Source organism: Octopus sinensis, linkage group LG6 (assembly GCF_006345805.1).
Source record: "Octopus sinensis linkage group LG6, ASM634580v1, whole genome shotgun sequence".
In the NCBI taxonomy this organism is placed as follows: Eukaryota; Metazoa; Mollusca; class Cephalopoda; order Octopoda; family Octopodidae; genus Octopus; species Octopus sinensis.
Genome location: NC_043002.1, coordinates 54354295 through 54373986, shown reverse-complemented (window position 1 = coordinate 54373986; position 19692 = coordinate 54354295). Strand labels below are relative to the sequence as shown.

General features: G+C 31.0%; 1 protein-coding gene across 4 annotated transcripts in view; it reads left to right on the top strand.

Moving 5' to 3' along the window:
* Positions 1-19692, top strand: part of LOC115212844 (clathrin heavy chain 1) — a 102800-nt gene that overhangs the window by 60761 nt on the left and 22347 nt on the right. For all 4 annotated transcript variants that reach the window (XM_029781618.2, XM_029781616.2, XM_029781619.2 and 1 more), the window contains 11 exons: positions 10296-10457; positions 11293-11406; positions 12990-13163; positions 14409-14606; positions 16161-16361; positions 16530-16622; positions 17045-17227; positions 17317-17454; positions 17802-17894; positions 18502-18573; positions 18874-19054. In XM_029781618.2, coding sequence (XP_029637478.1) covers positions 10296-10457; positions 11293-11406; positions 12990-13163; positions 14409-14606; positions 16161-16361; positions 16530-16622; positions 17045-17227; positions 17317-17454; positions 17802-17894; positions 18502-18573; positions 18874-19054 — 1609 coding nt within the window. The remainder of the gene's footprint in view (positions 1-10295; positions 10458-11292; positions 11407-12989; positions 13164-14408; positions 14607-16160; positions 16362-16529; positions 16623-17044; positions 17228-17316; positions 17455-17801; positions 17895-18501; positions 18574-18873; positions 19055-19692) is intronic.

The following is a 19692-nucleotide window of genomic DNA, read 5'->3' as shown; positions in this document are numbered from 1 at the left end:
TCAACTAACATTTGCCACTTGGAGATATGTTGGCAACTTTTTGAAAGTAAAGACAATGCCATAAGGTTGTGCAAGAAACTATGAGTAATGTGTTTGGGCAGTTATTCATTTAAAACAATTTAAGTTCTATTTTTTAAGCCTCAATTTTTTCTTTTAATTTAGTTTCCCTGTATTACCAACTTTTTGCTTAATTTTGCCTTTCAATTCCCTTTTGATATCATTTAAAATTTTTTCTTTTATATAAATTAGAGTTTATTAAATCTAAAAATGCTTGAGATCAGATCTATTATTTTAGTTTTTATACTTTTAAAATTTACATTTCAAAGTATTTGTAATGTTTTGCTTATAATTTAGCTACAAAACCATTCAAAAATATAAAATTATAAATTTTCTCAGCATTTCCAGTTTCCTTTAAATGAAGAGTAGTTTTTAAAATATTTTGCATCCTATATAATTCTTTAGTTAAATGTTTGCATAACACTAAGATCTAAACATAGTTTTCCCCTTTATTTATTAATTTTTCCCTACTCTTAAAGTACATTAGATATTTTATAACTAAATAAAGGTCTTGTAAGCATTACATCTATTTTTGACATACCTTGAAACCAGCATATCTAGTAGCTAGATTATCTACTTAGTTTGAATGCCTTGCAATCCATTAAAAAAAATGGTTTTATATATTTTCCCCAGTTGGTTTGTTATCAAAGTTTGTTATCCAATGAATGCTTAATGAATTCACATGATATGACATTGTGGCCAGCAGCCTTTCCATTCTAAAATGTGATGTGATTTTTGCATGAAATAATGAAAGTTTGTTTAAATATTACTTTCCATTACCAGCACTTCTAAACTGCAAGGTGGGTAGAGGTTTGTAAATTGAGTTTAATTCCATGAGTTAAGACTCTTTCACATAAAGGACCACATGATACACATTCTGAACATAATGGAATTGCTTATTGAAAATAGATCATTTAGTATAATTTCAATTACCAAACAATAAATAAGTTCTTTATTTTCATAAATTGTTTGCATTTAATTTATACCTGATCCCAAGCATTAAAGAACATGGTCTTTGTTTTACCTTTTGTGATCCAATTATCAAACATAAATATGAAATTAATTAAAGCATTTCGTGGATGACACTGAAATCTATTCCTTAAACCATCTGTGTTTATAAAAATCTCCACCTAATTCATGAGAATGGAGATTTGTGTTTACACCAATACTAACCATTCCTTCCTTACCCTAGTAGCTATTTGGATGTTATTTGTTGTGAGCCTCTTAAGCTTTCAGTTCAAGCCCTGTATAGCTCCTATGTTTTTGCACTGCTCAAGTGCAGAAAACTGCAACCTTTTGAACCAGTTAAATGTATCTTGAAAGATCTGAACAGTGGTAAACCTCAGATCGGCTCATTAGATTTCTCTTTGACAAATTTCTGATGAAGTAGTTCAGATTATTAGCCAAATTTTATTCTATTAATCTTTCAAAAAATCATTTATTCTTTATTGATGAGCTGTTTAGTCCCTTTTATTATTCATAAAAAATATATTGAGCTTAAATCTCGCTTGCTTTTTGCCTCCTAATAACTCATTTTCTTGTCTTCTGTTAAAGACATTGTATTTGCTTTCACTTTGAACTAACCAACCATTAGCCTGGGCTAACTTCTGTTTGTCTTTACAAACTTGATATATTAGTAATGGTAAGCACCATCATGAGGTGGTAAGTTCTGAACAAAGTCTGCTAACTAATTTTAATTTTCTTGTAGAATTGCTTCCACTGAGGTCATGGTAATTCTTTGAGAAAGCTGTGAATATAACTTTCTTGTTTTCTCTTAAATATCGAGCTGATGTCTCCCGTATTTAGCTTGATCTTTGATAGAAAAATATTACAACTCTAGTGAACATTCAATGAAATCTCAATTTGTGAAATTTTCACAGTTTAATTACATTTTTTTCCCTAGAAAAAACTTTGATGTCACTTTCTGTCAGTTGCCCATTGTTTGATTGCTCTTCATATATGAATGTTAAACTTACTAATGTCAACTTCATTTCATCTTCATCAGAAAAGAAAGAATCTGTATTAATTTCATTTGTATACTTAGTATATTGTACAATAGGTAACTAATGAAATAATTAGTGCTACTACTTACTTAGGATCTCAATTCCATGTGATAAGTAATTAGCCTAACTATAAAAAAAAGAAAATTGTTTATAAACCCTTGGAAGAAACAAGGAGTCAGACAAAGAGTGGTCATAATTTTCATCTAGTTTGAGTCTAATTTCATTGTTGTTGTCAACCATGAATACTATCTTAGACAATTAATGCTGAATTTCTACATAAACTGTTTAACGGTGAAGAGATAATTATGTAACCCCATAGAGCATATCAATTCTGAATAACCATATTCAGTAATGTTGAGGTTATAACCCTGAGACAGGGCATACTTGTTGATCATGTCTAAATATACATGCTTATAGAATTCTTATACTCTGTGGTATGTTATATAATTAAGTTTTGTTTTTTTTATCATTTACTGTTTACTACTAGCTAAAGAACTCTTCATGATTTCAAGTATTATCAAAAATAATTCTTGCCCAAACAGTAACTAGTCAGATGATGTTGGATCTGATTATGTAAATAAAGTTAGAAGACATTTTTACTGAGGCTGTTATTTTCTCAAATTCTTTGACAATATTCCTTTTGTATTTTTATCTTCAATTACTCTCTCAGTTTTTATCTTAGCTATCTTTTTCAGGCATTTTGGATTGTTTCTTTTTTCCTTATAAGATGAAAGAAAAGGAGTTATTTTCTCATGTTTATAAAAAATGTTATCTAAAGAAGTCTTATGGCTTGTCTATAGAAAAAGAACATTTAAAAAATTTTTTGCAATTCTTTATAAATTTATCATCTTCATTGCAATTTGATTTTTATTATGAATAGTATAAAAATCAAATTGCAATGAAAATGATAAATAGTTTGACTTCAACATAAAATACTTTTAATTAGGCTGCTTCTCTTTAGCTGATTATGCATTTCATATACAAAACATTCTTTTGTTAACTAATATACACACATGCTAAATATATGTTGGCAAAAATTTGAATTTTGTTATTTTACAGGCTTCATTGATAAAAACACATTTGCACCAATTATTTTATATTATTGTTATCCTCTAAAATGATATTTTAAGATAAACTGGTTCTATTTTTTAATCTTTAATCCTTCAAAAACATGATACAACTTTTTTTTTAATAAATTTAAAAATATTAGTGATTAAAAAGAAAGACTTAATCTTTAAAAACTTTTTTAAATTCTCGTTTTAATTTTTTTTTCCGCAATACCTAGGCTTTTGAAGTTATAAGTATTTAATCGAGCAAACATTAGAATTTTAAATATATTCCCTATATCTCTAATATCTTATGGATTCTTGCTAAAACTGAACACTCAATCACAACCTACTTCATTTTGAAAATTTTTTGACTAAGAAATAATTTCCATTTGACTAAAATATATAAAATAATACTTTTTTTTTCCTTGTTATGAAATAGAAATAAACTTAACTGATTGAACAATTCTTGTGTGTATGCATGTAAGCACAACACATTCAATTTCCAATACCATATCACTTCTCAATTAGTAATTATATTTTTTTAAATAGTTTTAAGAAAATCACAGAAAATATGTAAAATATCGAGTATTTTTTTTCTCTACATAGAGAGCTCAAATTCTAAAATGAAATCCTTAATTTTGAGTTTCTGGAAAGGCTGAATATGAAGCATGTTTGGGTTAGCTAGTTAGTGCATGCCTTTAGTATAGATCCAGTTGGAGAGCATGTCCATGCTTCTTGGCCAGCACTTGGTAAAAACTATCACTATAATTTTAAATGATTTTGAAATTATTAAATTATAAAGAAAATTTATTGTAAAAAAGATCTTTTTTTTTTAAACTCTTGAACCACCTTGTAGGAACATTTTTTTTTAACATAAAAATTGTTGAAACATATTTTAAAATCTTCAATTTTTCTGGTACAATTGTAATAAATCATTTAGTAATTACAGAATTGTTAATGTGCCAACATTCTGTGGACAATGTTCTGATGCATGGATGTCTTGCTACATAGAAGTTCTGAACAATAGTCTTCTCCTACACCACTCTCCTATGTTGTTGGGTATTGTCACACCAGTTTCATTTGTGCTCTTTATGAGCTTTATTGTCAATACTAAAAGCATGCTTTAAGGACTGGTGCATAAGTTTAAAATAAATTAATGGATGTTCATATAATTGTTTGATGTGTATTTCCACTTGTCTCAATGTGCACTCTTGTCAAAATCAGATTACGTTATCATTTATTCTTGATTTTATCCTCATGAATTAATCCATTTGGTTCAAGCTATACAATGATTCTAAAAATTTATTTTGTATTTTGCCAGATTTAGGCACCCATACAGCATACATCTATATTTAATGTAAATCTAAAGATGAAGCTCAGTGACTATTTTTCTAGCAAATTCTTCCAATGTAGATAATGCCTATGCACACTAAAAATAAGTTCTTTTAGTATTAAACTCAGATGAATGCTACAATTCAAGATTTTAAAATCTAAATCTTTTAATACTTATTAATACCTCTTTTTATGAAGCTCCATCTGCTGGAATCTTTATTCAGAGGAATAATGAAACTAAAAAAACAAACTTATCCTTCGATTTTTATTCAGCCATATTTCTAATAAACCTTGAAAAGTTTGATATTTCTCTGGATTAGTTAAATCAAAGTCATTTGGATTAATACTTATTACTCTTACTAAATCCATGTCATCCTTGATGATTTTTTCCTCTTATCTGAAAAAAAAAATTATTAAAGGAGTGCAATCAAAAGGGGAGAGACATCACTGTACATATATTCATGCATATGTTGTTCCACCCCATTTTAAAATTTATCCTTTGTTAGTTCTCCTTTCATTAGTTTATTGTTATTCAATACTTTCTGATTTTTTATCCAACGGGTTAAGAAAATTTACATGGGTATTTTACAGCTGGGTTTTTCGTTCCTCTTTTTCAGCCAAGAGGCTTTATTTTACCTGTCTGATTTTATTCCACATTTATTATCACCCTCTTTTTTCCCCAATTATAGTTGTTATCTTCATTTTCAATATTATTTAGTTTATTCAAATGTCTTGCACCTTTACTCCATATGTTGTGCATATCTTATTTCCAAACATTGAAAGTTTTTTCTTTCATTGTTCAAATTCTATTGTCATTTGAAATAAAATTTTACCTGCTCATTTTACAAGTATCAATTGAAACTGCTGATCTGTAAGTTAGTCATTTCAGACCTTGGCTAGTGAACTGTTACTATTTAATTCTATAAAAATGGTTTACAACTTTAGCAATGTTAGCATACATTATGGTGTAATAATTTAGTTGTGAATATATGCCTCACTTTTACATCCATTTTTTTTTATGTTGGCATGGGATGGACAAAACTTATTGAGGCAGGTTTTCTATAACCATATGCACTTCTTGTTGCCAGTCTTTGTTTTTCAAGTAATGCAGGCAGGGTATGTGTGTGTGTATACAAATACATGCTGCCCACTATATATATATATATATATATATATATATATATATATATATATATATATATATATATATATATATATACACACACACCTGGCCTTGCCCTTTGTTTCTATAGTAGAAATGAATTGTGAAAATCTATCTAAATAAAGAATATTTTTCAGATTGGAAAAGAGTTAAAAGATCTAAATCGAATATTGGGTTTCCTTAACTTTTTACTTTACCATTAAATTATTCTAACAAAGGCTTCAGTTTCATTTTGGGACATACTTTGCTGGCAGCGCAATGCAATTGCCCAACACTCCTAAATATATTATCTAGGTTGTTTTTCTTTTGCAAGAGACATTAATGATTACCTTTTATCGTTTCATATTTTTTAATTCTGATTATCTTCCACTTTTTAAACTTTACAAAAACTTAACTGTTGGCAGTGTTTACATTTCAAGTATTTATTGGAAAGTTTAAACTTAAATATAAGAAAAATGTAATCTGTTCATTTTCCAACAAATTATAAAATAATAGAATGAGTCTTTCTTTATAATTATCATTTTTATTTCATTCACTTGAATTATTTATTTATTTATTTTATTTTATTTTTTTTTTACTTGTGTGTAAATATAGACACATAGAAAATTTTTTCTTGTGTGAAACTCAATGGTATCCATATTTCTCTCACAGTATATATGAGGGATGGATGCATATGGTATGAGGTTGGTGATGCAGTTGAAGATTAATAGTCTAAAAAAGACAATTGTAGAATTCTTGGGAAAATTTAGTCCTGTACAGAAAAGATTGTGTAAAAGTGTTTAGTGCTTGATCTTGGGAGTGAGACATTGTAGGGGTAATGGGAAAGGATGAAGTAGTTCTAATATGTCAGGTGAAGGCCTGAGTTCAACTATAGAAGTAGTGAAGAAACAGCAATCCAACAATTGAAATATTAAGTAAAACTTTGTATAGTAGCCAAAAGACTGTGCTTTGGACGTGGTCTTAAGCATTTGTATTTGTGCAATAATAGCATGCCATATTTGCATGAAATTCACCAAAGGAGCCTATGGTAGAGGGACCAGGACAAGTATTTTCTGGCTACTTTTTGAGAAGTGGTTTTAGTAAGGCTGTCTAGAAGCAATTGTCTTGAAAAATCGAGCTTTAGAAATATAGCCTTTGAAGCAAATTTAGAGGCTTAGTATGTTTCTATATATAGATAGGATTTTTTCATGGTGATTGTCTTGATACTGTGCAAATAGATTGAGTTATCATTTTCCCATGGGGGACTGTTTTCAAGGTCTTGTTCTTGAAGGCAGTTTGTCTGTTGTCAATTGTATGTATTGGGTTGTCTGGAAAGTTTATGCTGATTTTTAAAGGAAAGAAAAAGGTCAATAAATACTTACCATTACATTTTTAATCAACCAAATATGAACCATTTTGTTGCACAATGCATCTCCATCTTTACTTTAACTTGAAAATACCCTCTTCCCAGGATTGAGGTGGTTTCATGGCAGAGAATTCATCAAGGTATCTTTTTACGTCATCCAAGGAATTGAAATTTTTACCGTTAAGACTATTCTGCAGAGACCTGAGTAAGTGGAAATCCAAAGGAGCAATATCTGGTGAATATGGAGGGTGGGGTAACACATCCCAGCTGAGCTGCAGCAATTTTTGTCTGGTTCCCAAAGCATCAAATGCCGAAAATGAACTTATCTTCCATTTTAAAGGGTTACGGAATTAACACAGGTTATAGGAACATAAATCTTCTTCCATGAAAAGATAGCTTAAACTGTGCTCTAAATGGAGGTGTAGTCAAATCCTATTTTATGGACTCAACCCTGTTCTAAAATAAGTCGGAAGGTAAGCTACTATAAATCACACAAACTTTCCAGACAACCCAATAGATGGAGCTTGTCTGAAGTTTAACAGAAATGAAATGGTAAATGATATTGACTGTGTTGTTAGAAGTGACAGCAAGGTCATTCATGTAGAGAAGGGAAGGGTGTGGGAAACCATATTTTGAATTGATATTCTCTGTTGCTCTCACTCACACACATTGTCGGAACATCCTTTAATGGAAACAGTTTGACCAGCAACTTCTAGTCTGAGGAGTGAGATGGATAGAATAAACAGGCAAGTAGTTAAGTGAAGATGGTTTTCATACCAGACACATTAAAAGCTTTGCTGATGTAGAGGACAATATTTCTTTTGCCAAAGTTCTCAAAGGGAGAGAGTGCATTGTAGTGTGGCATATGAGAGTAAATCTCCAGTAGATCTATGGAAATGGTAAAAGGAATTAGTTAAGGAGAGGAAATTTAGATAATGAAAGAGATTTATGACTCCATCACCTTTTGAACTTTTAGAGGGCAAGGAGTTAGATATTCTGAACGGGACATATTTTAGTGTTCTGTTGATTGGAATAGAGCCTGGAGTTGAAAACCATTTGAGTTGGAATGATCAGGGATATTTTTGCATTTGGTGAAATTGCATAAAATGAAAAAGTTACAGGGATTATGTATGTGTACAATGGTGTTGATGGCAAAATGAGCAGTGAATGTGATTATATCAACTGTAACAATACAACCTACTAAGCTGTTTTCGTAGGAGAATTCCTATGCATTGTTAGTAGTTTAGAGAGCAAAAGCTTGCAAACTGATGCATGAAGGCTTTCATCATTCTTTGCTTTCTTGATTGTTGTCTTCCAGGTGTTGGGATGGTGGGGTGTAAATAACAGTTGAAGATGATTTCAGTGGAATCATTTCACTAGCTCTCAGACTGTTATATCTTAAAGGTTATGGTATTGGATTTTTATCACTTTTTTGAAGAGATTTTGTTAGGTTTTTAAAGTATGTGGTAGTTTTGAAGAATCACACAAATCAGTATGATAGATTTTATTTAGTTGTCACAAGGGTTTACCAAACATTAAAAGAATGACGCTAAATGACTTCAAACACTAGAAAGCAATTATTATTGGATAAAATTCCTCCAATATTGAATTATTTCTATGACTTTGATCATATTGTTATCCAATATTCAAATTTTCAGTCATGCAAACTATTTTTTGTGTACTTACACTTCTAATAGAATAGAGCAATGGATATTGGAAATTTACAGTGCTAAGTGCTTTTATTCAAGATTATTTACAATATTTTTATTGTTACATGCATTTGACTTTATAATTCATTTTGAAAACTTAAGAAATTAATTGTTCTGAATTTGATTTCAAGCTCATGATTTCTACAACTAAGACAATTTAGACTCCTCATTAACAATGTACATTACCGGGGTTTTTTTCTTTTTTTTTTTTATAATTATAATTACCTTATAGATTTGACAAATAGCATATTTTAGCATCATTGGTAGAGAATATAGGGATGCATACAATTTTATAGAGTTATGAAAAGATTTCTATTGTTATACTTTATTAATATGTTAATATCATGATTTCATTTCATTTTAAATTAGTTTTTGTGATTCATTTATCCCACTAAATTATGTACTGGTGTTTGAATCATTCAGCTTTACTCTTTCCAAAATTAGCAGGTATCTTGTCAAAAGCAATTCTCAATTAACTGTCTATTAGTTTATATACCCTGATGAATGAGCGTTACATCAAGTATAATTATTGCTATTGTGAAATATGCAGATAATCTTGATATTTTGCTTGGGCATACATTTTATCAAACCCTATGCTTGATATTTAGTAACTTCTACTCATGACAAATTATTTCATTTATAAATGAAATGTATTAAATTTATCTTCTAATTATTTTGTCCTTTAAATTAGGTGTTCCATATTTTGTCAGATTCATATTAGATGACCAATGTAGTTTTTGTGTGCGAGTTTTTCTGTGACATTGTTTCACTTTCTATCAACCACTTAGGTCTCTGAACATGCTCTTTTTATTTCTTTTTCTATACTAAGTTTTGACAAGCTTGTTTTGCTGAAGGATTAGTTGATTTTCTATACGTACTGTTGATTGTCATAAAATATCACATGACTAACAAGCTTTTTAAGCTTTTAATTTAAAGAGAAATATGTCTCTTTCTACACTCTACCTCTACATTTTACTTTTTTTCGTTATCTGAATTGGCAAACTATTTGTGATTTGTATGTCAGGTTTTCTTTATTATCCCTGTTAATCATGATTTCTGTTGTCTAACATTTATACCAACTGAATTTTGTTAATGATCTTCCAAATGTAAAGGGTAATTCAATTGGAAATTCAAAAATTATAAAGATAAAGCTTCATTTGCTTTATAACTTTATTAAAAATACAATTTAAATTATTTTCTAATGATTGCTATTTTCCAAAACTTGCAATTTCCAGTGCTTATTATTCTCCTGGTGAAGATATCAATATTAACTCTATCAAGGCGTTTATAATTTTAAACTGTCTACTACTAGACAGAATAAATATTATTGTAACTATCTCCTTCCCTATCTCTTAATGTTACTAAGACTTTAGCAGCCTGGTTATCAAGTGGTATGAATTTTTTTTCTTTCAATTTAAGCTTTCATAAACAAATCTGAAGGCTAGGGTACTTTTCCACCCCACCCCTCTTATAAGCTGGCAATGCAATACTGCAAATATTGCAAAATCATCTCAACTTTCTAAATATGCTTTCCTAAATTTCTTTGCATATTCATAAATAGTCTTAGCTTTTTTTTTTTCTTTTTTTTTGTAACTTAATATTTTTCTTCATATCTGTAATTTTGTTTTCATTTTCTAGCAAAACCGTGTAGTTGGAGCCATGCAACTTTATTCTATGGAGAGGAAAGTAAGTCAGCCAATAGAAGGCCATGCAGCTGCATTTGCCCAATTTAAAATGGATGGTAACCAAGCTCTTTCTACGTTGTTTTGTTTTGCTGTCAGAGGAGCACAGGGAGGAAAGGTAAGAAAAAAAATGTTTGGTTACATTTAAAAACATTTCTTTCTTATGTCAAAATTGAATGACATGATTTCTCAATACTAAACATTAAGAAAGAGTATTCAGAAATACACACCTGGCATATTAATTTCATACTTTGTGTTGAATTGGTTAATCAGGTAAAGTCAATTGCTATGGTAAAATGGTTTTCCTTTTAGAGAATTATAATTATAATCCTTTTAGAGAATTGTAATTATGTTTACATAAGGAAATTCTGTATATTTTACTGAGTTATATTTTACAGTTAATTTCTAACTCTTGATCTGGAAAACATTTTGTCTTAAGATAACTGTCTTGAAACAATAAAGAAAAATGTTGAGTGTATCTCAAATGACAGTATCATCATCTTCAATTGTTAGCATGATATGGACTCAGAAATTCAATGAAAAATAAATAACCTTACTTTTAAATATAACAATTTTCTAAAATATCTGTGTAATGTACTGAAAGTTCCACTTGTTAACATAAAGCTAAATCTAGAACACAAGTCAGATTTGTAGGATTTCTAATTAGTTTTACTTAGTTATATTTAAGGTCTAGTTTTTCCTATTGTTCATTGAATAACAAGAATTTTTTTAAATATTAAAGACTTGTACATAGACCAGCCATTTACATATAAGTTAATATCTCTCAATTCAGAGTTCTAGTCTTCATCAGAAATACTCTACAAATATTTTGATTACTGTTAATATTACCAGAGACAGATGAAATATATTAGTAACTCCAAAGGGCATATACTTGATTGTGTTCATTGTTCATATTTTATTAATGATGTGCTTGTTTGTTCCATTTTATGCAGCTACATATCATTGAAGTCGGTCAGCCACCTCAAGGGAACTCACCATTTACAAAGAAAGCTGTTGACGTTTTCTTTCCTCCTGAAGCCCAGAATGATTTTCCTGTTGCTATGCAGGTAATGCTGTTATACTATTAAAATAATATCTTGGAAATTGTGAGCTGATTTATTTTCTTTCTTCCTTTCTATACTTCATTTTTCATTTGTAACATGTAGGCTTATATTTTTATTGGAAAGTAAAAGCCAAGAGCTTTGCATAAATATATTTATAATTTAAATAAGATAGAATTGTTGTATCTAGGTAGGATCATTATGACAATAATAAATATACACACTGTCAGTTTCACTCCTTTATTATTAGTCAGTTGGTTAGTTACTTAATCAGCTAATCTATTGCTTGTTTTGAGATTTGAGGCAGACTTGGAGGAGAGAGGGTGCCCTTGATGAGATGGCGAATAGTGACGAAAGGACTTTAGCAAACAGCTGCTTGATTAATTAAGCAAGCAATAAGTTAGTTGGTTAAATAACTAACCAATTAACTAATAGTAAAGCAGTGAAATTGAACTAGTGTGTTGTTATTGGCATAAAGGCCCCCTAAAGATGCATCAAAGTTTGTTTCAACACGAGTTCACATCAATCTCACAGACCAAATACAAAAATGAATTATTTTAAGTAACAATTTTTTTTTAAAGGCTAAGGTTAATGTAGTTAATGCTTAACTTGACCAATGTTGTGTTTTACTGAGTTGCAATCCTGAGTAGTAAAAATTGGGTGAAGTTTGTTGGGTGAGAAGTCCTCAAAAAAAAAAAAAAAAAAAAGTGCCTTGCTTTGGGGATTTAATTTTCAGTTCAGCTATTTGACTGATGTATGGTTGCGGTGAAGGCTTCAGTTGTGTGATAAGTAAAGGTGTTGTGTTGGAGGTGTGTATCCTTGTTATGTGTAGTAACTATCTTACTGTTGAGACCAACTCATCAAGTCTCCGTTAAATTATGTTTTCAATAAAGACTAATGAATATTATTTGCATATTGGAGTGAAGACTAGAAGTAGCAGCATTCAATTGAAAGAGGTAAAATGTTCAAGTGAATAAAAATGTTACTATTTGAAATTAAATACTAGATTTCTGAATCTTGGAGATTCACTTTTTTTTTCTGTCATCTAAATGTATGTTAGTAAAAACTGAATTCAGTTGAGGCTGGGAGAAGGTTAATTCTGTTTTCAAAAATTGAAATTACCTTCCAGTTGAACAGCAGACAGATGTTCATGCATGGCTGTGTGGTTGAGAAGTTAGTTCACTTCTCAGCAGTCTGGTTCTGGTTTGATTGTGTGTGTGTGTGTGCAGCAAGTTTCACAAAAGGAAATTCTATTGGAATTATTGCATTGATCAAAAATACTTGAGGCTTTGGACTTGATCTTAATTACATCCCTTTGAAACCTATCAACTCTTTTTTTTTCTCTCTCTTATGTAACTAATAAAATAATTACCTAATAACGTACTGTAGTACAAACATGATCAACTAAAATACTCAAAGGTTGGTGAGAATTCAGTGACTGGAACCTGAAAAGGAGGGAAAAAAAACTTGTTTTAACTTAGTTGTGACCCCCCTTTGTTTCTAAATAGATTGTATAACAAAAATTGAAAAAACAAACCAAGAAAGATGGTGCAATGTCAATTACTAATGTAAATTTTTATCTGTTTTAGACAAGCAATAAACATAATGTGATATTTCTAATCACCAAATATGGCTACATACATCTCTATGACATAGAAACTGCAACATGTATTTACATGAACAGGATCAGTGGTGATACCATTTTTGTAACCGCTCCACATGAGCCCACTAATGGAATCATTGGTGTAAACAGAAAGGGACAGGTAGGTTTGTTGTTTTTTTACCCACTGTATTTGCAAAATTACTTGTATTTTTCGCAGCTTTCACCACACAACGTATTTGATAATTTAGTGTCTAAGTAAACATGATTGGTCATGTTGAGAAAAAAATTGATTTAGAGTAGGACAACCCACTACTTCTTGTAAATGAGAGTACTTGACCACATAATAGATTAAAACTTCAGCTTTCCTAAGACATTTTTTATTCCGTGTGTTTGTATATGTATGTCTCTCATTTTGTTTCTCACATTTTCTTTTATGTTTGAAGTAAATCCTTCTTGCATCATAACATAGAGAAAATTGCACAATGATATGTGTTGATTGTAAGGTTTTTTATCCAGATCAATTTGCAATAAACAACTCTCTTCATATTCTCTCTCTCTCTCATTCAGTCGCCTACATTTTCTTTTACATCTGAAGTAAATACTTCTTGCATAGTAGCATACAGAAAATTATACAATGACATGTTGATTGTATAGTTTTGGGGTTTTCTTTTTTATCTAGATTAGCTTGCAATAAGTAAATGTAGATTTATACAATTTTCTCTTAAAAATCATGGTCAACGATAAAAGCCTTTTAAGTTCAGAGTTCAAATCTCACTCAAGACAACTTTCCCTTTTGTTCTTTTGGTATCAGTAAATTACTGAAGTACTAGCATTTATATACTTGACAAAACCCTTGCAGGTGATGCGATTTAATGACTCTCGCTCAGAATATTTAATAATTGCTATGTGTTTCAACTAGTTTTTTTTTTAATTGACTGATTTATCTTTTCAGTAATTCTTAATTTGATGTCATCTCTATTTGCTATTAATGTGACAGTTATATTTTTGAAGGCCAATTTCATTCTTCTACATCTTGCTCATTTAGAGCTATGTTCACAAAACTGATCCTAGTGTTTTTGTTACTATTAATTTTGTTAAGTTGGCTTTTGATATGGACACATCTTAACTAGTTTTTACATTTCTTAGCCATTTGTGTATATTAGATACACCATCATTGCAAACCTTGAAAGATTTATTTCTTAATGCATTACTGATTTGTTGGATCAGTATACTACTTTCTGAATGAAAAAAATTGTTTGGGCAAAATGTTTGGCATTATATAATTATTCTTATTCAATAATTTCTAAACTATTAAGTAATTAACAGTTGTTAATTGCATTTTAAGGTGTGTTTTTGTGTTTGGGTTGTTTTTTCTTAATCACTTGGAAAATATTCTATTTTCTAGGTTTTATCTGTGAGCATTGAAGAAGATAATGTTGTTCAGTACATCACAACAACTTTACAAAATCCTGATCTTGCTTTGCGCTTAGCATCTCGTTGCAACCTGCCAGGTGCAGAAGATCTCTTTGTTCGCAAGTTCAATAACCTCTTCCAGAATGGACAGTATGCAGAAGCAGCTAAAGCTGCTGCTGGAGCACCAAAAGTAAGTTTATCATTGTTTACACTTGTTACATTAGAAATATACAGAAACTTATTTCAATGTAGTTCCTCATTATCATTTGTTTAACTCCTACTTTTCCATATTTGCATGGGTCAAATGAAATTTTCTGAGGCAGACATTCTACAGCTGCATGCCCTTCCTGTTGTTTCCAAGCAGAGTATTATTTCCCCATAAGTAGACCAGTTTTTCTTGGAAGACTTGAAATGAACATCACTTGTATGAGAGTGAAGCTTATATATAATCATATTTTGTCAAGACAAGAGTACACACACACACACACACACACAATGATGGGCTTCTTTGAGTTTTCATTTATTAAATCCACCCACAAAGCTTTGGTTATTGCCCACAGTTCTGAGCTGTGGTGGCAGAAAGGTATTGTGTATGTGGTAGATGTACAGGTGTGTTAAACAGTAAAAACACTCATGAAATATATTCTTTCAAATGCTCACACTTGCTAGAAGCAGTAAAAGTACCTTTTACCTCGGTGGCCTAATTAGCAAGGTGGATGGATGCTGTGAAAGTTTAATAATAGCCAGAGTAAGGACATGTTAGCAAAAGTTAAATGTGTGAAATTTTATCATTATTATTAAAATGAAAAAGCTACTCAGAATGTCTATGTTTGTAAACTTACACTTGAGATTGAAGAAATGTACCTTTCTATATCTAGTCCCCTTTATAACTTGAAAAAGTAAAACTGTTGCTTTTTTCTATAAAAAGAGATGTTCATCATCATCATCGTTTAGCATCCGTTTTCCATGCTAGCATGGGTTGGACGGTTCTACTGGGGTCTGTGAAGCCAGAAGGCTTCATCAGGCCCAGTCAAATCTGGCAGTGTTTCTACGGCTGGATGCCCTTCCTAACGCCAACCACTCCGTGAGTGTAGTGGGTGCTTTTTATGTGCCACCCGCACAGGTGCCAGACAGAGCTGGCAAACGGCCACGAACGGATGGTGCTTTTTATGTGCCACCGGCACGAGGGCCAGGCGAGGCTGGCAACGGACACGAAACGGGGCAGTGCTGGCAACGGTCGCGAAACGGAAGGTTCTCTTACATGCCACCGGCACTGGTAACACATCTGCAATTTCCATTGATCGATTTCGATTCTGATCCTCACTTGCCTCAACGGGTCTTCACAAGTAGAGTTTCGACATGTCACCGGCACTGGTAACACATCTGCAATTTCCATTGATCGATTTCGATTCTGATCCTCACTTGCCTCAACAGGTCTTCACAAGTAGAGTTTTGTGTCCCAAGAAGGGAAGGTATGCATACGTAGGCTGGCTCCATCCCATGTAGAAGGCCACGGGTTATGGACTCACTTGTCCTGCCGGGTCTTCTCGCGCACAGCACACTTCCAGAGGTCTCGGTCTCTAGTCATTTCCTCAGTGAGACCTAAAGTTCGAAGGTCGTGCTTCACCACCTCGTCCCAGGTTTTCCTGTTCTTTCTCATAAATTAAAGGGCAGCATTTTTTAAATGGAGTAAGCGTATTATATGTTTATTTTATAAATAATTTTGATTTTATTTCTTTTATAGGGTATCCTCAGAACACCACAAACAATTCAACGTTTCCAACAGGTTCCTGCTCAACCTGGACAAACATCACCTCTTCTGCAGTATTTTGGTATCCTTCTGGATAAAGGTCAATTGAACAAATATGAATCTTTAGAACTTTGTCGACCCGTACTTCAACAAGGACGTAAACAACTTTTGGAAAAATGGCTGAAAGAAGACAAGGTAAAGGCTAAATTTGATAATCTATGTACATATATTAGTAATTCAACCAACTCTGAAGAACTGTTGAAACTATTTTACTTTGAATGTAATCTTCTAAATATCTGCAAAATTTCATCTTTGCAATAGTTCAGAATATTAAATTTTTAATGTATATGCATATAATTTCAGCTTGAGTGCAGTGAAGAACTTGGTGATTTAGTTAAAGCTGCTGACCCAACCCTAGCTTTATCTGTGTACCTCAGAGCGAATGTTCCAAACAAGGTAAATATTCTACATTTGTTTCACTTGAGGACTGAGAGTGAACAAGATAGCTTATATATAGTCATAGAAATAGCCTAATCTCCTTCAAATTTCACCCTGTCATCTTAAGGACATATTCAGTGGTAAATGTCCAAAGTATGCTATGACTGAGAAAGTCTGGATTTTCAATGTTGGAATGATTTTGATTATATGACTGTTTGTTTTGAGATGGTGTAGGGCTAAACGTCAATTACTCCTCACTAGTGAAATGCTGCTAAATCCATTTTCAAATATAAGGATTGAAATGGAAATGCAAGAATCAAACAACCTTACCTGTTACTTGAAAGTATAATGGTTACATTAATTACTTACATAAGTTTCATCTGTGAAAGATCTAAGTATTAAATGACTATTTGCTCTAAGAGTTTAATTTTCTCTTTTAGGTGATCCAATGCTTTGCTGAAACAGGACAATTCCAAAAGATAGTCCTTTATGCCAAAAAAGTTGGTTACACACCAGACTACATCTTTTTACTGCGGAACATAATGCGCATGAACCCTGAACAAGGACTTCAGTTTTCACAGATGTTGGTTCAAGATGATGAGCCTCTTGCTGATCTTAATCAGGTAAATTTCATAATAATTTGCTTTTGTTATTTTTTTTTTAATCCTTATATGTTCACATTTATTAATACTGGTTCCTTATTTTCTTATAGATTGTTGATGTTTTCATGGAATTCAATTTGATTCAGCAATGTACATCATTCCTATTGGATGCACTCAAAAACAACCGTCCTTCTGAAGGACCTCTCCAAACACGCCTCCTTGAAATGAACTTGATGTCTGCCCCACAGGTCAGTTTTCATTGTGGATTCTGTATTTTATGTTTACTCATTAACTTATAGTTTTGTATGATAGCTAAAGTCAATTATCTAGTGTATTTGACCAGCTAAATAAATTGAAAATATAAAATTATTCTTGTAACAACATATGTTGCTTTGCATTTACTTTCCCATACAGGAAGTAAATGTTAAAAAGTTTATCTTGACAGTATTCCTTAATGTCAAGCAGTATTTCTCCTACTTGAAAAAATATAATGTTATCTGCTGCATACTGTGTGCTGTGAATGCTGAGTAAAACAAATTTTTTTTTTATAAAGATGAAAAAAAGACTATTGATCAGTACTTCCTTTCTTTTTCAGGTGGCTGATGCAATTCTTGGCAACCAAATGTTTACACATTATGATCGTGCTCACATTGCACAGCTGTGTGAAAAAGCTGGTCTTCTACAAAGGGTTAGTTCATGTTTACATGCTTTATTTTTTTTCCTAACCTATTAAAATTGTTAATGACAGGAGCGTGTTTATTAACTACCTGCGTCAAATCAGCAATTGACATGCACTAAATTATTTTAGTTTATTTCATGGCTCCTGTCCCCCACATTCTTTTCTATGCCATTCAACTTGAGTTGTCCTATTTATAAAGCTGCATATTTCAATCAAATAGACTTGCACATTTTGAATATTTCCTGTGCTTTTCAAACAAGCCTTTATTATTGAAGATACTGTTTCTGTCATGTCAGCCTGATCCAAAACTTGGTATGGTAGTAACTGAAATAGCCAGGCTTGTTCCAAGCTAAAAATTGAAGCTATCTTCATTTTTCTGATTACTACTGTTTATCAAGCCAAACCTAACTACCATGAAGATATTCTGAATGAGACAGCTCTTCTGTGTTTTGAATATTTCTTATGGCAAGCAATGAGTGAGTGGGTGGGAGGCTCAATTTTATTTGGAAAGTATTTTCTAATGTAGAAAAGACTATTTTTAGCTACTAACAATGAAAAGAGAAAATTGTATTTTACGCAGAAAAATAATTGTATTTATTTTCTACATTTCTTTTAGGCTCTGGAGCACTATACTGATCTTTATGATATTAAAAGAGCTGTTGTCCATACCCATCTACTCAGTCCTGAGGTAAATCCATCCAAACTAAGATTTTATTGTAATTAAAGGTTGCATATAAATGACAAGTGCTTGTTTACTTTTTATACATTATAGTTTTTTTTTTAATTATAGTTATTCATTTCATTCTGCAACATGTTTAAGTTTAAATTAAAAACCATTTACTTGTTTTTCTATAATCATTTTCAGTTTCTTATTGTTTGCCAGTTAGATTTTATATGAAATTGGTTGGCTTTCAAAAATAAATCTTAAATAATTTGTAAAATTACTTTTAAGTTTGAAAATATTAATGCTTTGTTCTCTTTTTTGTAGTGGTTGGTGACATATTTTGGTTCTCTCTCTGTTGAGGATTCTCTTGAATGCCTGAAAGCTATGCTTCAGGCTAACATACGCCAGAACTTGCAAGTCTGTGTACAGATTGCATCAAAATATCATGAACAGTTAAGCACCAATGCCCTCACTGACATCTTTGAGTCCTTCAAAAGTTATGAAGGTAAGAAATACTGTTAAATTGAATCATTTTATTCACTTAACATGTCTGTTTTCACTCTTTATTGAGGTGAAGTAATAAACATACAGGAAAATGTAATTTTAAAAAAATACATATCAAAAGATTTTGTTATATTTTATTTATGAGTTCTTATTGTATAAATTTATGTATTTCGCTCCTTTTAAATTTTTTTGTTGAAAAAAGAATATTCTATCTTTTACTCAGATTTTTCAAATTATTTTTGACTATTAAGTAAAAGAAGAAAAGATTTGTAATAAATTTCTAGTTAGTTATATATAATGCTTATCTTCTAAATATTTAAAAGATGTTCCAACATTTTAGTAGGCTAGATTGGTTGGAAGATAGGTTGTACAAATTAGTTTCATTAATAACTTTTGTAAGCTGTATAGCAATGGACTTTTATTTACTTAAAATTAAATTTCAGGATTTAAAGTTGTACTTGTGTTTATTACTTATAAATACTTGAAATTATTTAAAGTACTAAAGTTATTGTATTCTAAACTGTACAAGTTTATCTTTGCCAATATGAGAGAACTCTTAGTTTTATTATATTTCACATATTTTTGTTAATTTATTTAAAATGTGTAAGAGGTGATCTTCTTTGTATATTACTGTAATTA